The 24,900-nt window shown below is 38.2% G+C and overlaps 1 protein-coding gene across 1 annotated transcript in view; it reads left to right on the top strand.

Moving 5' to 3' along the window:
* LOC121738763 (activated Cdc42 kinase-like) overlaps positions 1-24,900 on the top strand; it is a 133,996-nt gene that overhangs the window by 74,543 nt on the left and 34,553 nt on the right. The window contains exons 7-15 of the mRNA XM_042130998.1: positions 875-1,015; positions 2,251-2,410; positions 2,678-2,809; positions 16,776-16,873; positions 18,101-18,197; positions 18,619-18,810; positions 21,787-21,937; positions 22,408-22,493; positions 24,029-24,127. Coding sequence (XP_041986932.1) covers positions 875-1,015; positions 2,251-2,410; positions 2,678-2,809; positions 16,776-16,873; positions 18,101-18,197; positions 18,619-18,810; positions 21,787-21,937; positions 22,408-22,493; positions 24,029-24,127 — 1,156 coding nt within the window. The remainder of the gene's footprint in view (positions 1-874; positions 1,016-2,250; positions 2,411-2,677; positions 2,810-16,775; positions 16,874-18,100; positions 18,198-18,618; positions 18,811-21,786; positions 21,938-22,407; positions 22,494-24,028; positions 24,128-24,900) is intronic.

The following is a 24,900-nucleotide window of genomic DNA, read 5'->3' as shown; positions in this document are numbered from 1 at the left end:
TGTCTGTATGTCACCAGGCTGTAACTCAAGAACGGTAATAGCTAGAGAGTTGAAATTTTCACAGATTGTGTATATCCGTTGCCGCTATAACAACAAATACTAAAAACAAAATAATATTATAGTTTGTGCGTTCTAAGATGATATGGGTGACAGTTTTCATGTTCCTTGCTACGGGTTTTTTTGCAAGAAAACAAAATGTACTTAATAAATTATATTCCATCTGCAGAAACAAATGTTTCCTATAATAAATATGAAAAGATGCTAAATGCTAACTTATTAATAAAAATTATAAATATTAACTGTGAAATAGGAGTATAAAATTATTGTTACGAAAACATTTGAAAAATGTCATAATGCATGAAACGGAACCTATGTCAATAGAGATTGACTCTGTTGAATCGAAACAAATCGATAAAAAAGGGCGGCCATCTTAAATCGCCGGCACCACTGAAATGTCAGTACGAAATCGATAATTTCGATTGCAATTCCTTTACGAAGTGATTCGATATTTTTAAACTATCGATTAATTTTTGTTAGATAACTTCCCTACTATTGTCAATTATAATGTGTCACGCATATCTATAATATTTAAGGTGGCTTCCATACAACAAACGTGATGTTTTTGCCCTTTTTTGCTCTATATCAATAATAGCAACAGGTAGAACTTGAATTTTTCACACAATCTTTAGTTTTATGTTAACATTAATATTCAATAATAATATAAAATAAAAAATTAAGAGGGGCTCCTATACAAAAAACACAAATTTTGCCCTAATTTTTCTCTATAATGTTACGGAACCCTTCGTGCTCGAGTCTGACTCGCACTTGGCCGATTATTTTTCCAGCAGGAGTGTAATGTAAAGTATATTTTCAGGGACCTAGCAGCTCGTAATATACTAGTGTTCAGCAAGAACAAAGTGAAGATTTCCGACTTCGGCCTCTCCCGCGCGCTCGGCGCCGGCAAAGACTACTACCAGACAAACTACAACGTCAATCTCAAGTTGCCAGTCGCGTGGTAAGTGCTTACCGGTTACTAAGTAGTAACTCATAGGTTACTATGTATGGCAGACGGCGGATCTACGTAATTTGGTCAGGTAGTAATCGCGTTGTGCTCAACCAAAAAATCACGCGTCACGACTGCCGCCGTAAATATTGTGACAAAATTCGACCCAACGACGTAAGTCCGCCATCTTTATCATCATTTCTCTGATACATTTTATTTTTGTTTAATCTGACTTTTTTGTTTATTGATAAATGTATTTTCGGTTACTCATTAATAGACTACAGGCCCATGTCGAAAATGGATGGGTCATATGAACCACCTGGTGACGTATGTATAATATGACGATATTACAGCATAAAATAATAGGATTTAGCACTATGCCGTCACTTGTAAGCTGTCCAACTGAGTTCTGGTGAGAATTCAAAAGTGCATGTAATTTCTATAGATTATTTAAAAATATATTTGATCGAAAAAAAAAACGATTCATGCAGGATTTTACGGTCGGATCCAATAATATGACCCATCCATTTTCGACATGAAGTCTATAAAGTTGTTATTATTTGCAAGCCTGAACGACATCATCAAGAATATCTTCGTTATCAAAACTTGTAATCTGCTAGCTCTATCTGTTACTTAATCTGCTCACTATGACATTCCAAAATTCGTCAACAGATGACGTTTTTTCGTCGGAATGACAAATGCTTTTGCCAGTTTTGTGACATTTTTGTGTACCGTATCTTGTAGATTGACAAGAACCAAGTTACGGAAAAATGTAATAATTAGGTGCTAACAAACGCAACGCATATTATCATAATCAGACATATTGTCTTGCTATCACTTTTAAAGGCCCAATTCTTATACCTCAAATTTACGTTTAGTCAACGTGTTGGCTCATTGATACATATAATCGCCTGAGAATCCTAATTTAAAGTGGCGGATGTAAGAATCCTTCAGCGCATTACCTCACAATTCGCGGTCGACTCGGTTCGGGTACTTACAACGTTATGCATTGACTAAAAACCGCGAGGAGTATTTATCCGAATCCTGATTCAAACGGGAATTGCGAATCCATGCGTTGAAGCCTATTTTTGATAATCGGCACTCGTTTGAGTTGTCCTTTGAGGCCTATAGAAATGCGGCAACGTGGTAACCAAACTGAGAATTTAAAAACCGGAATTGGGCTCTTAAGCTTTCGCCTTAGGATCGAGGCCCAGTTTCCTCGCATTAAAAACCAGCTAACATTATAGGTGTGCGCCCGAATGCATATTGTACCTTCGTTTCACGTCAGCGAGTGATGTGTGGGCTTACGGAGTGTGTCTCTGGGAGATGTTCACCTACGGCTTTCAGCCCTGGGTGGCCTTCTCCGGACAGCAGATACTCGAAGCCATCGATGCGCCTAAATATCAGGTTTGTGGTCTCAAGGAGCCGGTACAAAGGGGCTTATAGAATTAAATAGAGTAGTTAGATATAAGGGATTACCACTCCTTCATTTACAGTACAGATTTTACAGCTTTTTTACCAAGTTTGTCTTTTAAGTTTCTTGAGTTATTCATTCTATTTTTCCTTTTTTTACATTTCATATTTAATGTTTTCATAAGACTTAATAATACCCTTAATTCGCTTTAATTTGTTCATAGTACGAGCGTTCATATCAATATGTGTTTTATATGACAGCGGTTAGAGCGGCCTGAATGTTGTCCGGACACGTACTACGAGTTGATGCTAGAATGCTGGGCGCATAATCCGGCAGATCGACCTAGATTCAAGGACATCGCTTCCAGACTAGAAACCATGGCACCTGAAAGGGTGAGTCTCAAGCTGTTCGTCATTGTTAACTGATATCGTTATGATGAGCGTTAGGGTCAATAGATTTAGGCCGTGTAGATTCAGAAGCTTGGCTCTACATCAGGTATGATATTATTATATTTTTACAGGGTAAACCGTATCGGCAACATTTTACATGAAATGTTTTTGATGGGATACTGGATTTTAAAATCATTTTATAATGTCTCCAATTTTAATATTATGTTATTTAAAGCGGTCGCGAATTAATAGGTATTTTTTGTTTGTTTACCCAATCAATATTTTTGATTAGGTAATAAGTACACAGATGGTGTTATAAGAATAATTTCAAAATGATTGATTTCCGTACATATTCTCATGAAAGTACAGAATTTATAGGACTCGTTTCGTTTTATAGGACGTATTTTTTTTTATTTTTATTTATTGATTTAACTCAGGCATCTTGGCCCATATTATAAGAATACTTTATAGACTAACATACATACAATTATACTAAAAACTAACAATGGCCGTGTTCGTCGGCAGTAGCGCATTCGCTGCAAAACCTAGTTATTGCGCATGTCCAAATCATGTCATGCCATGGCAACGACACATGTTTACGACTTGACATTTAATGCAATTGCAATTTGTTGGTGGCGTTGCAATGAACAAACCAATGGGAGAGCCATGCTTCGGCACGAATGGTCCGGCTCGACCGGAGAAATACCACGCTCTCACAGAAAACCGGCGTGAAACAGCGCTTGCGCTGTGTTTAACCGAGTGAGTGAGTTTACCGGAGGCCCAATCCTCTACCCTACCTTCCCCTATTCCCTTCCCTTCCCATCCCTACCCTCCCCTGTTACCCTATTCCCTCTTAAAAGGCCGGCAACGCACCTGCATCTCTTCTGATGCTACGAGTGTCCATGGGTGACGGAAGTTGCTTTCCATCAGGTGACCCGTTTGCTCGTTTGCTCTCTTATTTCATAAAAAAAAAACAATTAAATTTTTAAATTTTTCCAAGTGATCCATATCCATATTTTCCAAAATAAAATAATCAAACACTATCATGGTGTTAAATAAATTATTTGTGCGGCTGTTAGACAATTTAGGCTTATGTATTTATGTTTAGCTTTTATTATTTTAACATGTATAAACAAACTTGACCAGCAACTTGTTATGGCGTTGCCATGACATCTTTTGGACATGCGCAATAAAAGGTTTGTCCAAAAATACGCCGACGAACACGGCCACTAACACGAAAACACTAAATACGTATTGTCTGCGACGTGGGGCGCGATGTGTTCGGAAGTCGTCCTCGGAACCTCCTGTAGACGACTCCAATCGGCCAGAACTCCTCCTTTTCGAAGGTCGGTAGATGGTGCGTCGGGACTCTCACCACAAAGGAACTAAAATTCACTTTGTGGCGGGACTCCAAGCGCTCGACCCTCAAGACGAAGTAGGTCTTGCTCCTGATGTAGTCCACGACCTGCTAGACCGTCGTGGACCAGTGCAGCCTGGACACGTACAGCGGCGTCGCGGGAGTCTCACGCCGCAACAGCTGCTCGGGTCCTTCGGGTGCGGTGCCGCGATGGTTGCGGACGATGGGTTTCTTCTTCTTCCTCTCCACGCTTATAAACCCGTCATCATCGCACTTTCGGTCCTTTTCGGAGGGAGGACACTCCTTTGCAGGGGCCTCCTTTTTCCCTTTGTTTTTGGCACGCGGGGCAGGAGGCGGGGGGCAAGCGGCGACACTTGCGTAGTTCGGCCGCGGCTCCATTGCAGGCGGGGCGCGGGCGGCGGGGGCAGCAGCGGCGGCGGCGATGACGTGCTCGTGCGTTGACCCGTCTGAAAGTGCTGACGGGCTGAACGTGATCGCCTGCGCACCACGTCGGCGAGTGACGAACGAGGCATCAGGTGACCTACATATTGAATTACCACTCTTTTATTGTGATAATTCATTACGTAGATCGCTGATCGTAGACTCCGATGCCTGCAGTCTACCTCGAACTTCGGCTAACTCTTCTTTCAGGAATCTGATGTCCTTTAAGAGGGTGACGACGTCGACGTGGTCCAGCGTCACGGTCGGCAGCTTGTGCAGTTTTTTCGCCACAAAAGCCGGTACCTCACCCGGATCCGTCTGCTTCAGCAGGGAGATGATATCCTGCACGCTTCTTTCTGTTCCATACCTTCGTCGCGATGGCATATTCGCGCTCTGCAGCAAATGCTTCCCCTGGCAAATCTCCTCGCTGTTGAAGGAGGACTTGCAGATCTGCATAATGCTAACCTCGTCCATTGTGTCGATGGCGTGCTGGATAAACGCCAGCAACTCATTCGCCACGAGCGCCATGGTAATAATCCTTGTCTTTGGAAAATAAAAAGTAACGAATACAAAAGTATGAAGTTACAAGCTTATAATAATTTATAAGAAATTATACCTAAGGAAAAAAGACGCTACTACAGAATATAATGTCAAAAGAAAAATTAATTCATTAAGAGCTGGATACCGCAAGAAACATTAAAAAACCCAAACTTTTCGATTTCGTCTTTTCTTATTAGTCTTTCAAACGTAATATAATATAATTCCTAAATAACACAAAGCTTCTTCCGTCGACGACGTGGTAAATGGTAATCTAGTGTGAGCCAGCTTCTCGAATGTCACCGACGTCGACGTCGTCGGTGACTTACGAGCCAAGTAAGTTCACGATTTTTAAAACTCAAAGTTCATATTATGTCCTCTAAATTTCCTCCAATTATGTAATAACTAGACGTTCCGCGCGGTTTTGCCTGCGTAAATCTATACTAATATTATAAATGCGAAAGTATCTCTGTCTGTCTGTCTGTCTGTCTGTCTGTCTGTCTGTCTGTCTGTCTGTCTGTCTGTCTCGCTTTCACGCCAAAACTACTGAACCGATTGCAATGAAATTTTGTACACAGTTATTCTAGAGTCTGAGAAAGGACATAGGCTACATTTTGATGTGGGAAAATATCTTATTTCCATGAAAATATCGATGAAAATTACTTCGCATTGCGCGTGGCCAGCGCTCATCCCGGGGGTCCTGGGTTCGAGTCCCGCAGGCGGAACAAAAAGTTTTCAATGTTCCTGGGTCTTGGATGTGTATTAAAATAATATTTCAAAAATCTTAAATATATTTTATGTATAATATTATAAAAAATCCAGAAATATATCGACGCGATGCAATGAACATTTTAGTTCTAATACGATTCAACAGATGGCGCTTTTTTTTTACTTCGTTGTAACATAGAACTAATCATACTTATTAGTTATTATGTTTTTGTTTATAGTTTTTAATACGTTAGAATATTATGTTTAATAATATTATCACTTGCTATAATAATAATCAATCTATCTGATCTTATAGAACTCCTACTGCATTTCTAAGGAGTTCGAGTGTGTTGTGTTGGCCTATATTCCATCCAGAAAATTTTTTTACATTTTAATTCTAATATATGAAAACAGATGGCGCTTTATTTTTTACTTCATTATTATAACAGAACTAATCATACCTACTTTATTATATATTATTGTTTTTATTCATAACTAGCTGTTGCCCGCGACTTCGTCCGCGTGGACTTTAGTTTATAGTGCGCGGTGTCAACAAAATTTGTGTCAAATTTAAAAACTTTTTAAAACCCTGGTAAGTGGTACCCCTCTTAGGGCCGCGCAGCGCGCTACACCGGAATGGCAGCGCTGAAAGTGCTCGCCTCGCCGCTGCCATTCCGGTGTAGCGCGGCCCTTAATTAATCAAAATACCCAAAAACAGCTGTGCAGTGTGCACATAATCTGTACTAATATTATGAATGCGAAAGTATCTCTGTGTCTGTCTGTCTGTCAGTCTCGCTTTCACGCCAAACGCCAAAACTACCGAACCGATTGTAATGAAATTTTGTATACTGATAGTCTAAAGCCTGAGAAAGGACACAGGCTACTTTTTTACTGGAAAAAAGGGTTGTAAGGGTCGTAAATTTGTTCAAAAAATTCATAATGGCGTTCATATGGCGCCGTGCGTCTTCTACATGGCGCTGACGCTTGCTCAAAAGTCTTTCTATAAGAGGTGGTATCATCTTACATTTAAGTCTCGATTTTTTTCGATTGTTATATCTATTCTACGGTATTAAATAACTCAGTACTTTATCTGTGCAGGCAGTGACGTAACCTTAAGACCAAATTTCACCAACGACTGTTAAAGTTAATGCTCGAATTAGTATCACGTTAGCTGTTTCGTTTTTCATATGAATGAAAGAGAAGACAGGATATTTTAACAAGCTGTTAACACTAACAGACGTTGGTGAAATTGGGGCTAAACCTATCAATGATAAATAGTTTATGGGTAAAGTTGTGTAATTGGGGGGCTAAATAAGCTTTAAAATTTGGCATAATATATAAAGTTTAACATACAAAAATGAAGTACTTATTGTTTGCACACTGCACAGCTGTATTGATTTAAGGGGTACCAGGGTTTTTTTATAAAAGCTTTTGACACCAATTTTGTTGACATCGCGCGCTATAAACTGAAGTCCACGCGGACGAAGTCGCGGGCAACAGCTAGTTAGATAATATTTCACAGACAAATTATTCCACAAAAAATATGATCCTTCACGTGGTTTACTTCTTATCTGTGCAATAACAGAAAAATTACTCCAGTAGTTCGTAAGATAAGCCCTTTCAAATAATTTCCCCCGGTTTTTCCACATTTTCCGCTTTATAATATTATATAGATCGGACCAGTAGTAATAATAATATCTATGGACGCTTCGAAAATATTAAAGAAAAGACAGCAAACTTCGAAGATCCAAGCAAAAATGTGTCTAAAATAAGGTTTTTTGTAAAAAAGAAACTATCGAGCACTTTTTCAGTAATCGTGTTTTCGTCTTGAGCATTATTTAATCTTCATGAACTGAAGTTACTTCTGTAAAAAAAACAGTTTTCTAGTCCTTACAGATTTTGAGATCTACCTATAAGTATGTAGTCAAGTTAGGGTCAGTGCAGTCTTAATTCCTTGTTTCAGTATTGCTAAGTACTATACGGTTTTGCTCGATCGAGCCAATAACGTCGAGCAAAACCCGCGGCTCGGGCTTTCGTCCACACATTCAGCATTGCTCGGTATTTTTACTTTAAATCGATATATATTTTATTCCATCAAGCCGGCTCGATGCGAGCCTTTGAGCTGTCAGTTTTGCGGTCCACACAGTAATTATTACTCGATTTGGAGTAAAATTATCGAGCAAAACCGTTTTTGAGTACTTAGCATATTATAATATGCTTTTTTTTCTTTTTTGGTAAAAAGTGGGTCCCGTTTGAGTTTCTTATACCGTTCTCCTCGCCGGGTAGTAAGAAAATATTTTCCTCTCATAAGTCATAACCCAGTGACACGGAAGACCGACACGACTGGCGAGAGATCATCTTACTTGTCAATCAGGGGATCAGCTGCATTATCCTAACCAAACTTGGAAATAACATGTTTCCAACGCGGGAATCGAACCCACGACCTCCGTGTCAAGAGCCGCGCTCTACCACTGGACCACGGAGGCGTTAGACTACGCCTGATACCTTCTGCGGCTTACTTACGAAGTCCTAAAAACTGAACAGCCCTTTCCGTAATAAAGGAGGCTTGTGAGCCTTGACCGAGAAGGGCTCTTACACGAGCAGACGCCTTTTTCATTTTTACGTTGACTACAGCAGTAGGTAACAAAACGTGTCTACGTGTACTGAATTACGCACCAACCTTTTAGATGGGTACGTCGACGATTTGGATTTGAATACTTTTTTGTATCCGAATAATTATTTCCATATTCACTGCGGGTTTATATTCTAATATGCTTAGTAAAAATCCTCCGAAAATAAAATTATCATATGAATATTTTTTTCCTTGTTGACCCGTTGTCAGGGGCAACTATACAATATTTTCTCGATTTATTTCTCGCGATCATATTATTATGTAATAAATCCTTTATAACTGTATTTCCATATTCGCCCAATGTTCGAATTCGGCCTCAAATAAAAAATTAAATTATGTGCACGGACGTAAAAAAATACGGACATAACCTAGTGAAGCACGAGTGAAGCATAGTTATGGCCGCCCGTGTAGGATGTGTGCGTGTCATTGGTGCCGTCACTCAATGTACAATGACAGCGGGTTGTAGTACCTAGTTGTGTGTGTGAGTGTCGGTCACGTGTACAATAAGCGAATAACGGACGAAAATACGGACGTAGCGATAGTGTAATGCTACGTCCGTATTTTTTTCACGTCCGTGATTATGATTACTTTTCTCACAGATAATAAGTATAATCACTACCGTACCGTACGTTTTAGCTTTTCTATTGATTTTCTATTGTCAAAATATTGACTTTATTATTTTTTAGCACTGACCTCCAAGTACGCTGGACTTACGATACCCACCTATATCGGATCGGATAATGTGAAAACGCTCTAACAGTATTTAAGATTCAATAAAAAAAACTAAATCTATTTTCCATTTGACAACAGATTTCAACCATAAGTAAATAAAAGAGTACAATTCGTGTGTATAGGCAGAGTAGACAGAATTATAGAGTATACCGACTTAGAACTGATGTTGAAATTTTTAAATTTGACGTATTATGACGAAAATCGTCGCTAGGGTTGTTAAATTGTTACCTACGAATTTAAAACTATGACACATTCGCTGGACGTGTTCCTCTTTGGTCGTATTGTTGTTTGTGTTTTGGCACATGCGATTAAAATTGTCAGAATCCAATTTTGAAATCTTTATTTTAAATATTTAAAAATAAATTATATCAGCCAGCGCGAGGCACATTCCGTTTATAATCCTAGTGAAACCCGACGAATTTGACAGATATTGAAACCAGTCCGTTTCTTTGCAGTCGAACTACTGGTAGTTATGTCTATTGTGGTATAGGCTGTACGTGGGAGAGCCATGCTTCGGCACGAATGGGCCGGCTCGACCGGAGAAATACCACGTCCTCACAGAAAACCGGCGTGAAACAGCGCTTGCGCTGTGTTTCGCCGAGTGAGTGAGTTTACCGGAGGCCCAATCCCTTTTCCCTTCCATACCCTCCCCTATTCCCTTCCCTTCCCTACCCTATTACCCTATTCCCTATTAAAAGGCCGGCAACGCACCTGCAGCTCTCTGATGCTGCGAGTGTCCATGGGTGACGGAAGTTGCTTTCCATCAGGTGACCCGTTTGCTCGTTTGCCCCCTTATATCATAAAAAAAAAGGCTTGTCAATCAAAATTTCTAAGGGCTGGTTTAGTATTTCGTATTAAGTAGATAAGTAGTAACTAAATTTTAACTTAATTTGAAGTGCCTGCCCGAAATGTGTCCAGTGACAAGCCCCGCCTGCCAACTTAACAGAAAATAGTCAAAAATTTAATTTCCTTGTTTAGTACTTAACTAAATTTTAACTTGCTACTTGCTACTAAATTGTGTGTTTACAATAACTTAAAATTAAGTTAAAATTTAGTTAAATACTTATCAACTTAACACGTGTAAACCAGCCATAACTGTCGCACTCAGAGTGGAACATTAATTACTTAAATGTAATTAATTCAAAATTTTGAAATAAGCCCCATACATTATCTGTCAATCCCTCCATTAAATTGAAGGTTAATCGTAATTAAATGTCTCTGAGTATGGCGGCTAGTGTGTGTGTTGTAGTATGTATAATGTTTAATTTGTTAAAAAATGTATGATAAAAGCATAATTTCAAAATAATATTAGCTCGATGCACTCCTTCACCAACTACTAGATGTCCCGCGCGGCTTCGCCCGCGTAAGTTAGATAATATTTTACGAAAACCGTAGGAACATTTTCCCGCAAAAAAATAACTTATGTCCCTTCACGTAGGCTACCCTTCTGTGCCAAATATTGCCTTAAAAATTGTATCTATAAAATTATATCTAGATAAAGAATCGGGAGTTCTCTCAGCTCCTTCCGAACCATGGTATAGGGGAGGTCAGCTCAAAGTGGCCACCTTAACTTTCAATTTGAAAAAAAGACGAAATATTATATATTTAAAAATAAAAAATGTGCTACTAGATAGTGCATTTATTATATTTCTGCTATGTGTGATTCATATTTACCCAAATCTTAAAATTAGCTCATGATTAACATATTACAACAACCTGTCAAAAAACCGCTTTGCCCGAGAGCCCGCCTAAAGCGGCCATAGGGGTAAGGGCAACGTGGCCAGCCCAAATGTTCACACGAAATGGTATTTTTTTCTATATTAAATAAATATATTTTTTTATAAAATGCTAAAAATGTTCAAAAATAGGTATTTATCAAAAACAATTCTGTAAACTGCTACTTATATCGCTTCTGCTCGGTTTCTGAGATTTCTTGACAGGAGTTTATCTTCCAACAATCACAATATTTTTTTATAAAAAATAATCAACTCTTCTAAAATAAAAATAGTCAAAATACATCAATAAAACTTTGTTTTGTCGATATATTCCTGTTTTAAACGTCTCCTTAAAGTATAAACATGTTTGTTTTCTACTAATTTGACTGAACCCCGATTTTGTTGAACATATATAATAGCACGCGCCATCGTAGTCTCTTCCCATGACCCCTGGATAGTTTTCTTTTGATAAGTTTGTTCAGCATCTAATAATAGTTTTAAGTAATTATCATATAAAAACTATCATTTAGCTTAGCGGCCTATTGGCCGCTTCGCCCGGTCCGCTTTGCCCTTTGTGCAAAACTGAAATATTAAGGGTGGCCGCTTTGCCTCCTATGGCCGCTTTGCTCCCCTGCTCCCTCCCCTACCTCGGTGCAAAATCTTACTTGTTGGTAGCAAATTATGCTTAGAATACTTTTCACGAAACCGAAGTCACCACAATATGTTTCCATATAAATTTTGAAGAGTTCCCTCGATTACTTATGGATCACTTCATCAGGTCACCACTTTTGTGAATATACTTAATACCAAATTGGAATGATAACCCTATACATCAAAAGAAGAAAATTTGAAAATCAGTTTGCAAACGGCACAGTAATCGTTGAACATAAATAATCGGCCAAGTGCGAGTCGGACTCACGTACGTAGGGTTCCGTACCGTTACAGAGCAAAAATAGGCCAAAAAATATTTTTTTTGTATGGGAGCCCCCCTTTTATTTTATTCAAATATTATTATTAATAATTAAAGTACACATATATTTAAGGCCTTTGTGAAAATTTCAAGTGTCTACATGTTGCCGTTATTGATCTTGAGCAAAAAAGGCAAAAAAATCACATATGTTGTATGGGAGCCCTTAAATATAAATTTTATTTTGTTTTTAGTATTTGTTGTTATGCAGCAACAGATATACACAATCTGTGAAAATTTCAGAAGTCTATCTATAGCGGTTCTTGAGATACAGCCTGGCGACAGACATACAGACAGACAGACAGACAGACGGACAAATAACGAAGTCAGTCAGTCAGTAAGCACAAAATGGCCACGCGATGACGGGCTAAGACTCTATCTATGACTATCTACACTACTATTATAAAGAGGAAAGATTTGATTGTTTGTTTGTCTTGAATAGGCTCCGAAACTACTGGACCGATTTGAAAGATTCTTTTTCCATTAGAATCCTACATTAATTCTGCTGAACATAGGCTAAATTTTATTTTGGAAAAAAAAGGGTTCCGTAAGATATTTGGGATTTTCGGATGCAAGGTGTAAAAAATCAACCAACCATTTTTTTATTAAAAAATCTTGAAATGTTTTTGGACTACATTTAAATTCCTTTATTTTACTCATGGCATTAATTCTTATCAAAATAAATTATTTCATTACTAAGTACAGTTAATGTGGATAATATTTGGTCTTTGAATGATTAAAATTGAACGTTTAGTTTTAATGTTATGGCGAAATTAAAATATTACGATTTCTGCTGCACGTTTCGAATTGGGCGTCGTTAAGGCGGGCCGCTCGGGTGTGCTCGCCCGGAGAGTCCACGTAAATATTAATTATTATTACCTCGATCATGGGAATCGCAGACACAATAGATTTATAATATAATAGTTATGCAACAGCCGGGTGCCGCTTCATTGATGGGATAATATTATAGTGCTTCATTAATTCATTACGTTTTGAATGTCTATTATTTTTGATTGCTATTATAATTAATTTCTATCCAATAGCGGCAGCCGGCTGCCAGCATAACAATTATTGAAGATCTATTGTGTCTGCGATACCCACGATGTCTGCGATACCCACGATGCCGATGGAAGTAAAATTAATGCATATTTTTAAATCTACACTATTTCTGCTGACTATAGGCTATAGCCTATAATTATTTAATGAGAGAAAAAAGGGAACTATATATATATTTTTTCTCTCATTAAATAACCTATTATTATTAATTTAATTAGAGAAAAAAGATTGAAAAATAATTATTTAAAAATCAATGTTCACCCGTGCAAAGCCGGGGCGGGCCGCTAGTATACTATACAATAATACTTAATCTAGATTAGTATGAAAGCCCGAGAAATACTAAAAATATGGCTGCCATTTTCACGGAAAACCTTTCCTTTTTCATGAATACATTAAAGTTTAAACACATCTTGTGTTTAATGTATTAATGACATACTACAAGGGATGTCACTTAAGAATATGTTTTTGTAGCGAGAAAGAGCTCTGAATATTAATGTGGAAAATAAATATGTAAACCAAGAATTTCAGTATTTTTTTCATGATCCTTCGGAAGCTAAGATGTATATCTAGCCATAAATACTGATACAAAGAAAAACTTTTTTTTCTATTGCAAATAAATTTTATTACTTTTACAGTGTACTTATTAGTTTAATACATAAATATAAAACAATTTAAAATATTAAAAGCTTATTCAAATTGGCCTTCATTGGCTACAACGTCCTTTAAACATTGTGGCCAGTTATCATTAGAAACACGGACTCTTTCCATGGGAAAATTCTTCACTGCCAGTCGAATGGATTGTTTTAGTGACTCCAAATTATCACGGCATTTACAGCAAGCTGTCTAAAACCGACCAAAAATCATAATCCGGTGGATTGAGATCGGGACTAGACGACGACCAGTCTTCAGCTCTGATGAAGTCCGAAACGTTCGTTTCCAACCAAGACCAAACCGACCGAGCTTTATGACCCGGCGCCGAGCCTTGTTGGAAGGACCATTCTTGATTATTAAACTTGATGTTGAACCTTAGAACTTCAAGCATAAATAAAACCATTTTGTTTGTCAAAATGTTGCTTAATTGTAAAAAAAGTCTCATTCGTAAACAAACATTTTTTGTGACCTCCCTTTGCGTACCGCTTCAGTAATTGTTTAAATTTTACCACCCTTTCTGTTTTAAATTATCAGTTAGGAAATAACCAGGACGTCTCTTGTAAGCTTAAAGTCCTAAGTCATAATTTAAAATACGCGACATGGTTCTAGGTACTATCTTTATCTAGTGAGATAAAATCTTTTACTTTCGAACCGATTTTTTTCAAATTCTTTCCCTTACTGCTTTAACCATCTTTTTGTACGAACACTGCGTGGACGGCCAGATCTTTTTCTGCCACAAGCAGAGGAGGTCTCATTGTACTTATTAATGGCCCGGTACACAAACATTTTACTAATACCAAGCGTATGGAGAGTTTTAAAAATGACATTGGACTCCATACCTACTTTGTGTGATGCAATCACAGCGATTTAGTTCTTTTGATCACCCCACTCAATTTCAATATCGCAAAATATTGTAAAATACATTGGCGCCAAAATGAGAAAACACAATAAACAAACATAATATAAAAATTACAGAATCCAAATTCAAATGTAATATTTTGTTTATTTTTACTAGTAACAGTATATGAATACTGTTAGTAGTAAAAATAAACAAAATAGGAAAGACTAGTATATTAAAAATACGCAAGCGAAAAACTTTGGATCGCTTTTAACGAAAAATGCGGAAACGTAGGCGATTGAAATTTTACACAGTTATCTTACTCATCTTATTTTGTGGCGAAAGTTTGTTTGGATGTATGTATGAATGTTTATTACTCTTTCACGCAAATACTACTGGATAGATTTTAATGAAACTTCACTATAATATGAATAGTAGGATAAACCTACTTCCTACTAATAATATTATAAAGGCGAAAGTTTGGATGTATGGATGTGTGGATGTATGGATGTTTGTTACTCTTTCACGCAAAAACTACTTAACGGATTTTAAAGAAACTTTCCAATAATATAGCTTATACATCAGAATAACACATAGGCTACAATTTTAACCGACTTTCAAAATGGGGGAGGTGTTATGTTCGTTTTCTTATGTTCAACGATTACTCCGCCGTTTGTAAACCGATTTTTTAAATTTTTCTTTTGTTATATAGGGTATCATTCCAATTTGATATTATATTCACAAAAGTGGTGATCTGATGATCGGACGGATGACGGATCCATAAGTAATCGAGGGAACTCCTCAAAATTTATGGGGAGACATGTGGTGACTTCGGTTTCGTGAGAAGTATTCTAAGCATATGCTACAAACAAGTAAGATTTTGCACCGAGGTATATCTGGTATACCGTGGTTCGGAAGGTGCTGAGAGAACTGATTCTTCATAGATAACAAGTTTGGGAGTTTCGGCGTTGTTTTAAGAACGGAAAGCATATGCTACTATACAAATTACATTCATCATCATCACTACCATAATATTATACCATGCATCGTCCCATAATTATGAGCCTTTTCATAGTCTTTTAGATCGAGGCTCGACTTTGTCAAGCGATAATTAAAAAAAGTCTATACTTAATAATATAAACCCTAAGAGTATGTTTGCTTGAATGCGCTTATCTCAGGAACTACAGGTCCGATTTAAAAACTTATTTTAATTAGTGTTAGATATCTCATTTATCGAGTAAGGCTATATGCTATATATATTATATTATCACGCTAAGACTAATACGGCCGAAGAAACTCAGGAAAATGTGGTAAAAACGGGGAAAATATTAGAAAGGGTTTATCTCACGAACTACTGGAGCAATATTTGGCACTTATATAGAGTAGACCATGTGAAAGGAGTATTTATAGCTATTTTTATTCGAAAATGTACGGTTTCTGTGAAATTCCTAATTTACGCGGGCGAAGCCGCGCGGGACATCTAGTTTTTTATATTTTAAAATCTCCCTACAGGCTTACCTTAACTTTGAATCGTCAGTGCTTTATATGGAAACTTCTTTAGGGTATACTAAACATCCAATATCTTAATCTGACAGATCCGATAAAATTTAATACTTTAAAAAAAATTTAACCCACCACATGAAAAATCTGATTTCTATACCATGATAACTAGACACATGTCGGAAGCCTATACAAGCTTAATCTGACACGCTCGAGCTTGTCCCGAAATCCCCTCTTCCCCGTTTTTTCGGCCTAGTGTGCTTAGACAATACTCATGTGAATATCCTAATTCCTATCAAACATACAAAAGGTCTTATTAAATTAAAGGATAGCTGTTAACTTGTGGACTACGATGTCAATTTCTTAAATACAGACAATAAAAATAAAAGTATTTTTTAATTAATGGCTTTTTGTTAAAAATATAGCACATTTTTTATAGAGATAGAGGAGGTGTTTATTAAATTCCTTTACTTCTATGCTCTAAGGGAGATTGCAGATGACAGACTTTTTGTGCGATCGAGTCTGCGGCGCGCATACAGTCGGCATGGCGTGGCCATGCCGACTGTATGCCGACTGTATGGGCGCCGCAGACTCGATCGCACAAAAAGTCTGTCGTCGGCGATCTCCCTAAGTCAGATAGTTTATGAACCACGAACCACGCCACAAAAACGCCACAGCGCGTCGTTCGCCTTTTTATTAGAAGCATAACACGCGTTGTGAGCAATTTTATAATAATAAGCTACACTTTCCCTGCAAGACTAGGCACAGAGGTCTAAGAAAAAAAATGTTGACTTAACTGTAACTTAACTTTAGACTTAACTAGTTTTGTTGTCAGGTAATTGCTATAACCGACTACAAGAAGCCAGAGGGGGGTCGTCGCCAAGGCTTCCTCGAGTTCAAGGCCGGACAGATCTTTACTGTTGTTGGCAAAGAGTGAGTAGCAAACCTATTATTATTAGGCCTGCCGCATGCATACGTTTTCCGTATCTACCGATTCCATGCATTCGGAAATACGGAAATAATGCGCAAATAATAGCGAAAATAAACGTGAGCGGCAGTTAATGTATTTTCTACTGAAAATATTATATAAAATGCCGATACTGCAAGCTTTTCTCCATATGAAACCAGTTCCGCACGTGCGTTACAAGTGTAAGCCGACGCGTTCGCGCGTAAAAAAAACGAACGTTTGTGCTAGTCTCACGGAATTCAGAATACGGAAAACGAATTCGGAAATTGAATACGGGAAACGTGCGTTTGTGGCCAGCCTTATTGTGACACGCGATAACGGTGAAACCGTACTACGCCGCTGCGGAGCGGAATGGGACGTCGCAGTGGAGAATGAAGGTACAAGTTGGAACGGAGCGACACGCGACAACTGCAGACGACGTGTCGTCGCGACACGACTGGTTTCTATGTATTTCTATGAAACCCCTTCTGCAGCTAGCGACACGAATCTAGCGACACTTATTCATAGAAATACAGAAACCAGTAGTGTCGCGACGACCCATCGTCTGCTGCCGTTTCTTGTAGCCAGCTTCCAACTTGTACCTTGAGATGTGAAGTGTCGCGTCGCTCAACTAGTGTGTAGCAAAGGCCTGTATTCACTTTGATTAGTGATAAGTACAGGTGATTAGAGATTAGCAGAAAGTATTGGAACGCGTCCCATTCCCACGTTACTACGCAGCCGGCTAATCGCTTGCACTAGTCAGTCGTTGTTCACACTTACTTTCTCCTAATCAGTAATCACCTGCATTAGTCACCTGCACTTATTAATATTATAAGCGAATACAGGCCTAGTGTGGACAGCGACTAATTAGTGCGAGTCCTTTACTACACTAATCACCTGCACTTGCACTAATCAAAGTGCATGCAGGCCTTTAAGTAGTAACCGTAAACTTGGACGGGCATCGATGAAATTGATTCTTACTCGATTCACAACTCCATCACCAAGTTCTTAATGTTACTCGGGTGATGTAAAAATAATTGGTGAGGCTAAAGAGTATTTCATTCATTCATTCATTTTTGAAATCTCATAATATTTTCTACTTTTCTGCAAAACAGAACCAACTGAGGCAACTGGGTTCTTTATTGGGCTTCTTTTAATACCCGTTCCTGATTGAAAAATCCGGTTTTCCGTATGTAAAATGTGTGTATTTTTAGGCGATTCACAAAATCGGCGATGTGGTATGGTTCGATCCATGGCGGCTCGTGCGGTCTGTTCGACCCCGCACTCACTAAACCATACTTGGAACACGAGGTAAGGATTTTGAATATTGATCTAAATTATTAATTTTACATAAATTGACTAGTTGCTACCCCTACTGGTCTACGATGATGCTTATTATCGGTCCGGGTACTAGCCCGTAAGAGAAAACGGGCTTAAGAAACTCACTTAGGGTCATCTCTTACCTAAAAGATGGAAAATTATTGGGAATAATATGGGAATATGATGTAATTAGATGTCAATTCTTGCGTTAACATTCTACTCACATTATACGCGACCGTCTACTGTTTATCAAGTGAGTGTCTGTTGCTTCGCAAAGTTAAGCGAGTCTTTTCCCAGACGCATTAGGATTTACCCACATACATACCTGCATATATATTATATACAGTAGTCATAGTTTGTATTTAGGATAAAGAATGTATACATGGGTGGTGATAAAGAAATTTTCACGCAGCGCTTCCCAAGTCTGTCTCCGAATCGTGGTTGTCTCCGTGCGTCATTAATGCGATCAGACTCGAAACGGCAGACCAAGCGCATAGACCGCAGTATGATATCCGGCCCGCAGCCCGACGTGCGTCATACCGGACATGTTGGACTCGACGGCGCGTACTTCGGGAATGTGCCTCTCCTGGAGTCTCCACTGTCGGTAAGTGTTACATCGAGCTCGGGACTAGCTAGTCCCCTCTAGGCCTCTGTAGTTTATCATGTATGGACTCGCAGGCACAAAATACTCACTTTTGTGCCTATGAGTATTACGTGCCTATGCGAGAGTCCGCTCTGTGGGTATGTCGGTTACATGCGTGCTGAAGGTTATACCGCAGTATCGTTTATGGCGCTGACTGCACGCTACAGCTAGTACTCTATCTAGCTTCTTTAGTTTGGAGTGAGCAGATGACGTCATGCATCAGCGAAAGGGGTTTTACATTCTTGCTGTCTGATAGATACGAGTAAATAATAACGTAAACGAGTCATCGCTTAGCGGCACAAATCGTCGACCTTCGTTTTAAAACTTCGATACTTCAGTTCGGCTGTCAAGCTTTCTTAGTTACTTATATTTAATGGAAACGGAAATAAGAATAATTAATGATCGTTAGACGAACTGACATCGGCTGACCGAGAATTTGGCTCCAGGTGCATAAAGCTTTCGAGGTTTTCAAAAATTGTCTACTGCTCGTTTGTTCGCAGTGTTCTCGAGTATGGTTCTGAAATTTGAATCCCCAATATAGCATCAACATTAACCGGTTAGAGTAAATCCAAAGACGGTTCACGATATTTCTACAATTTAAATGTAGCACATTCGATCATAACTCCTAGTCCGTGCAGACGATACCACCTCCTGCCTTTACACCTGGGACGCCAAATAGCGGACATCTCGATACTGCTCAAAATTGCGCAACATAAAATAGACTCCCCTCAGAAGAGGGGAGTAGGAACTTCCAAAAATTAACATCAAAGTTTCCGGTCGATCTTCCAGAATTTCCTCTTATAATCCCCTTCATATCCGTTTTTCCGATACAAATTATAGAAAAAATACTTTCTTTATATTGATCTTGTAAACACTTTGACGATTTGCGTCAAAGTGTTTACAAGATCATAATATAAAGAAATGTTTCGATTTAGATATAATATATACTTACTCAACGATTCCTGGCACAAAAAGTCTTTATATCTAAGCATTGCTTTGACGGTGTTTTCTGACTGTCGTTTTATAATAAATTATCTCCTATAACTGAACCACAATAATACAAAGTATGTGTGTACCTTTTTATAAGCTATTTTTTTTTCTTTTTAACCGACTTCCAAAAAGGAGAAGGTTATATGTTCGGCTGTGGATATTTTTTTATTTTATTTTTGTATGTTTAGAACTTTAGATTACTCGGCCGTTTGTGAACCGATTTTCAAAATTTTCGTCTGTTCTGTGACTATCGTTCTATTATAGCACTTCCACATAGAAACATTAGCTGAACATAAAAAAAATATGCTTTAACTACTTAAAACTACTGTTTAAGCTAGTTTCAACATTAATAACAAGTTTACAACATTGTATTAAGTTGAGTTCCAACTTCTGTTAAAAGATGGCGCTGTACATTTGAACATTACAAATTCAACCTTAACTCCAGAGCGTAAGACACACGTCTGCGGGCGACCAACGCTGATTGGTCTCGCGCAGAATCGCAGAAGTAATATTTTTTTTAATGTTCAGCTGATGTTTTCCATGCCGATGTGCTATAATAGAACGAAAGTCACAGAACAGACAAAAATTTTGAAAATCGGTTCACAAACGGCCGAGTAATCTTTACAGAAAGCCATAAGTATAGATATCTAAAAAGAATGAAAATATTATTTTTAACAAAAAATTAAAACCGACTTCCTGAAGTGAAAACAATAACATTACTTCAACTATTTCTGTATAAAATCTTCAGAATTTTGAAGTCGGTACCAGTCCCAAAAATATTTTATCATAATATATTGAAAATGTGTCAAATATTGAATTCACGATTCTGATCTGTATCGACTTTAAAATAATGAAGATTGTATACAGAAATAGTTTTTTTTTTTTTTATGAAATAAGGGGGCAAACGAGCAAACGGGTCACCTGATGGAAAGCAACTTCCGTCGCCCATGGACACTCGCAGCATCAGAAGAGCTGCAGGTGCATTGCCGGCCTTTTAAGAGGGAATAGGGATATAGGGGAGGGTAGGGATGGGAAGGGAAGGGAATAGGGGAGGGTAGGGAAGGGATTAGGGTAGGGGATTGGGCCTCCGGTAAACTCACTCACTCGGCGAAACACAGCGCAAGCGCTGTTTCACGCCGGTTTTCTGTGAGAACGTGGTATTTCTCCGGTCGAGCCGGCCCATTCGTGCCGAAGCATGGCTCTCCCACGTATAAAAGGAGTTGAGGTTTAGGCAATTTCTAAAAGAGGCACTACTAAAGAATAAGAATTATTTAATATTTTTTAGTTCATTTAATTTTTTCTCAATTATTTTAGTTCAATAAGGATGGGTGGCATTGAACCAGAGGCGTGGTTATAGTTACAGTTATGTTCAAAGTTATGGTTATAGTTAAGGCTAACTTAACTTTGACCACAGAATTTGACAGATGTCTGTCGCTGGTCCGACAAGGCTTTAATTTTTAAATGAACGTGGGCGGGGGCGCTGCAGCTGGTAAAGGAGAACTGTCAAAAATGGCGGTTTTTATGATGACAGCAATAGTTTCTTTTTTCCCCACGTTCCTTTAAAGCCTTGTCAGGTTATGGTTATGGTTAAATATGGCGTCCATTTTTTACTTTAACCATAGATTTGATATTTTGCATTGTAGTTATAGTTAAGGTTACAGTTATAGTTAAAGTAAGATGGTGCAACCCACCATGTAATGTTATTTTTTTCACTTGGAAGTCGGTTTTATTTTTTTGTTTATTTGTGTACAAGACTTATAAGTTTTGTAAGCTTTAGTAATTAAGTAGTCTCTAAATGTGGAAACGTATTAATGGTGTTAAGATTTTTAAATAGCCTTCTATAGTGCAACTGAACACTGTATGTTTTCCGAATAAATTAAAATAAAATAAATAAAGGTTAGCCTCGAAACCCCTCCCGCACAAATCTCAAGCCTCATCTCCCCCTAGCCGCTGTCACGTCCTGCACGACCGACAACTACCTACCGCGTGGACGACGCAGAACCGTTGCTACCGCAGTCGCCATCCCATGTAACTGGTTCTACTACACCGTACCCGCTGCTCAGCCCATCGCGAGATAACGCCGGTGATACTATTACACGTGAGTTTGTTTAACATCGTTGAGGACTCCGCTCACAGAGGCGACCGGGTGGCGAGTCGACCTCATAACAGTTCAATATTTTAACAATTAGGTTTACTCGCCGGTTGAATTTCGGTGGTCATCGAGCATGAAGAGAGAAGCTATGTCGCTCGTTGTATCGCGGTTCCGGAACAGAAACATCTAACATCAGCATCATACAACATCTTGCCCGTGCTTCACAAATATTCAAGTTCTGCTGTGCTGTCGCACCTGATTCGCACGTTGATTGATTTATTGTACAGTCGACGGCATCTCGGCTCTACCGACTTTTGAAACTTAATGCTTATAAATAAGACTGGAAGAAGCTGTACGATACGTCTTCGTTGTGTTTCAGGGTGCACAATTGACAAATAAATTTCATAGGTGTAATACCAACCATAGACATGGTGAAGCAGCATATTCCCACATTAAAAGGACAAAAACTTTTTCAGAGACCGAGACTCTGAAGACTAAAGTTCTGATGAAGGCGCTCAAGAGTGTGTCCGAGCCGACAACCAGCAAGAGTCTCTTCAACAAGGTTATTTCATAATTTGTGGTTAACATAGATGTCGATTTGTAACTTAAGCTATAATTTTTAACCGACTTCCAAAAAGGAGGAGGTTATATTATGTTCGTCTGTTTATATATATATATATATATATATTGTATGTTCAACCAACTTCGCCGTTTGTGGACCGATTTTCATGATTATTTTGTTGTTGTACAGGGTTGAATCCGAGGTTGGTACCATGTTCACAAAAGTGGTGATCTGATGATGGGATCCATGAGGAATCGAGGGGACTCCTTGAAATTTGTATGGAAACATATAGTGATTTCAATTTTTTGAGAAGCATAAATGCTACCAAAAAGTAAGATTTCGCACCAGGTTATACCCTGGATTCGAAGGTACCGAACAGAACTTTTGAATCCTTATAGATACAGGTTCGGGGATTTCGGCGTTGCTTAAACAACTGAAAGCATATGCCAACACATCAATTTGATTGATCATTATCATCACAACCATAATTATACCATGGGTCTTCACATTATAACCCATTTATACACCCACTTTTCGTGATATTTTGCATCGAAGCAGATGTTTTTTATGATTACTTCGCTGTTTGTGGACCGATTTTCAAAATTCTTGTGTTGTTGTATAGGATATAATCTTAATTTTATATAACAATTACGAAAGCGGTGAGCTGATGATGCAATCGAGGGAGGAGCTGATGATGCATCTATGAGCAATCGAGGGAAATCCTTGAAATTTATCAAAACACTCATAGTGGTTAAAATGTTGTTTCTAGTAACTTAAGTATATGTTATGAATAACAGAAATTTCATACGAAGGTATCTCTTGGTCCAAAGGCACCGAACAGAACTCCTAAACCTTTAAAGATAAAAGCTTGGAAATTGCAGCATCGCTTAGATAACTGCAAGCATTTACCGCAATTTCGCTTACAGTAATATAATATGGACAGTTAATATTCGTAGTGGTTATCTACGCATAAAGCTTTGTCTTGTAGATAACGAGTAAAATGAAATAAAAAGAGTTAAATTATTATTGTTTAACAAAAAATTTAACCCGACTTCAATGGAAAAACAATATTCTTAAAATGACCTAAAAAGTATGAAATAATTCTTATTCTTTATTAACTGTGCCTTTTTCAAAATTTGACTAAATCTCAACGAATTCTGTACTCAATTTTCATTCTTTTGAAGTCGGTACTGGCTAAGTTCTATGTGAAGTATCTCAGTTCTGGGCTGGTACCGACTTCAAAAGAATGAAAATTGAGTACAGAATTCGTTGAGATTTAGTCGAATTTTGAAAAAGGCACTAATGAAGAATAAGAATTATTTCATACTTTTTAGGTCATTTTAAGAATTTTTTTTTCCTTGGAAGTCGGGTTCAATTTTTTGTTATAACATAATAATTGGAGTTAAGCTTCCTTTTTGTATTATACTTTCGTGATTTTTGTTAAACTTCTCCACCTCCCTTCAAGTCAATCCCAAAGAGATTAATGGACAATCCCAGTATTTTCCAGCAGCATTACAGATCTTGTATTTGTTCAGGTGAAGTACGCGACTTTGGGCCGCTCGGCTAAGAACGACGCGGCTGCTGCCAAGCCGGCCGACGAGCACGAGTACCACGAAATATCAGACACTGACACTGTAAGTGAATACTCATTAGTCATTACTATATAACATTAACCAATATCATCATTCATCATTATCACCGTCTTTTTTATCATCAACTCCAACTGTATCAAACTCGTCGGTCGAGATGACCCGTTCCGTACCCAAAGGGTAAAAACGGGACCCTATTACTAAGACTTTGTTGTCTGTCAGTCTGTCTGTCTGTCCGTCTGTCCGTGTGTCCGTCTGTATGTCACCAGCCTGTAACTCAAGAACGGTAATAGCTAGAGAGTTGTCACAGATTGTGTATATCAAACATACTAAAAACAAAATAAAATTAATATTTAAGGGCACTAATTATTATTCCCATACAACAAACGTGATTTTTTGGCCTTTTTTAATAATAGCAACAGGTAGGTACTTGAATTTTTCACACAATGCAGAAGTGCATTAAAAATAACTATTCCCCTATCTTGGATGAGCTGCCATTTTATTTCGTAAGGGTCTAAGCTACTGGTCTGGTTAAGACCATGGTAGTTTGATCGTGGCTATAACTAGTCTGTTGCTAGTAGGTGTGGAGATAAACAATGAGGGGGGCCTGGCCCCCTCCCCTAAAGTGAGCTGCCATGTTAGGTCGAGTTACTCTCAAAAAGCCCTTTCATTTAATATTCATGTTGTAGGACTGCATAGAAAATAATTATTTCGCCATCTTGGATGGTCGGTCATATTGGGTTTAGAGTGATGTCACATTATCGTGCATTGTCATCCAAACTAAACACTTATGAAAAATTTCAGCACGCAGTGTTACC

The sequence above is a fragment of the Aricia agestis genome, chromosome Z (genome assembly GCF_905147365.1).
Source record: "Aricia agestis chromosome Z, ilAriAges1.1, whole genome shotgun sequence".
Taxonomy (NCBI): Eukaryota; Metazoa; Arthropoda; class Insecta; order Lepidoptera; family Lycaenidae; genus Aricia; species Aricia agestis.
This window is presented reverse-complemented; position numbering and strand designations above follow the sequence as displayed.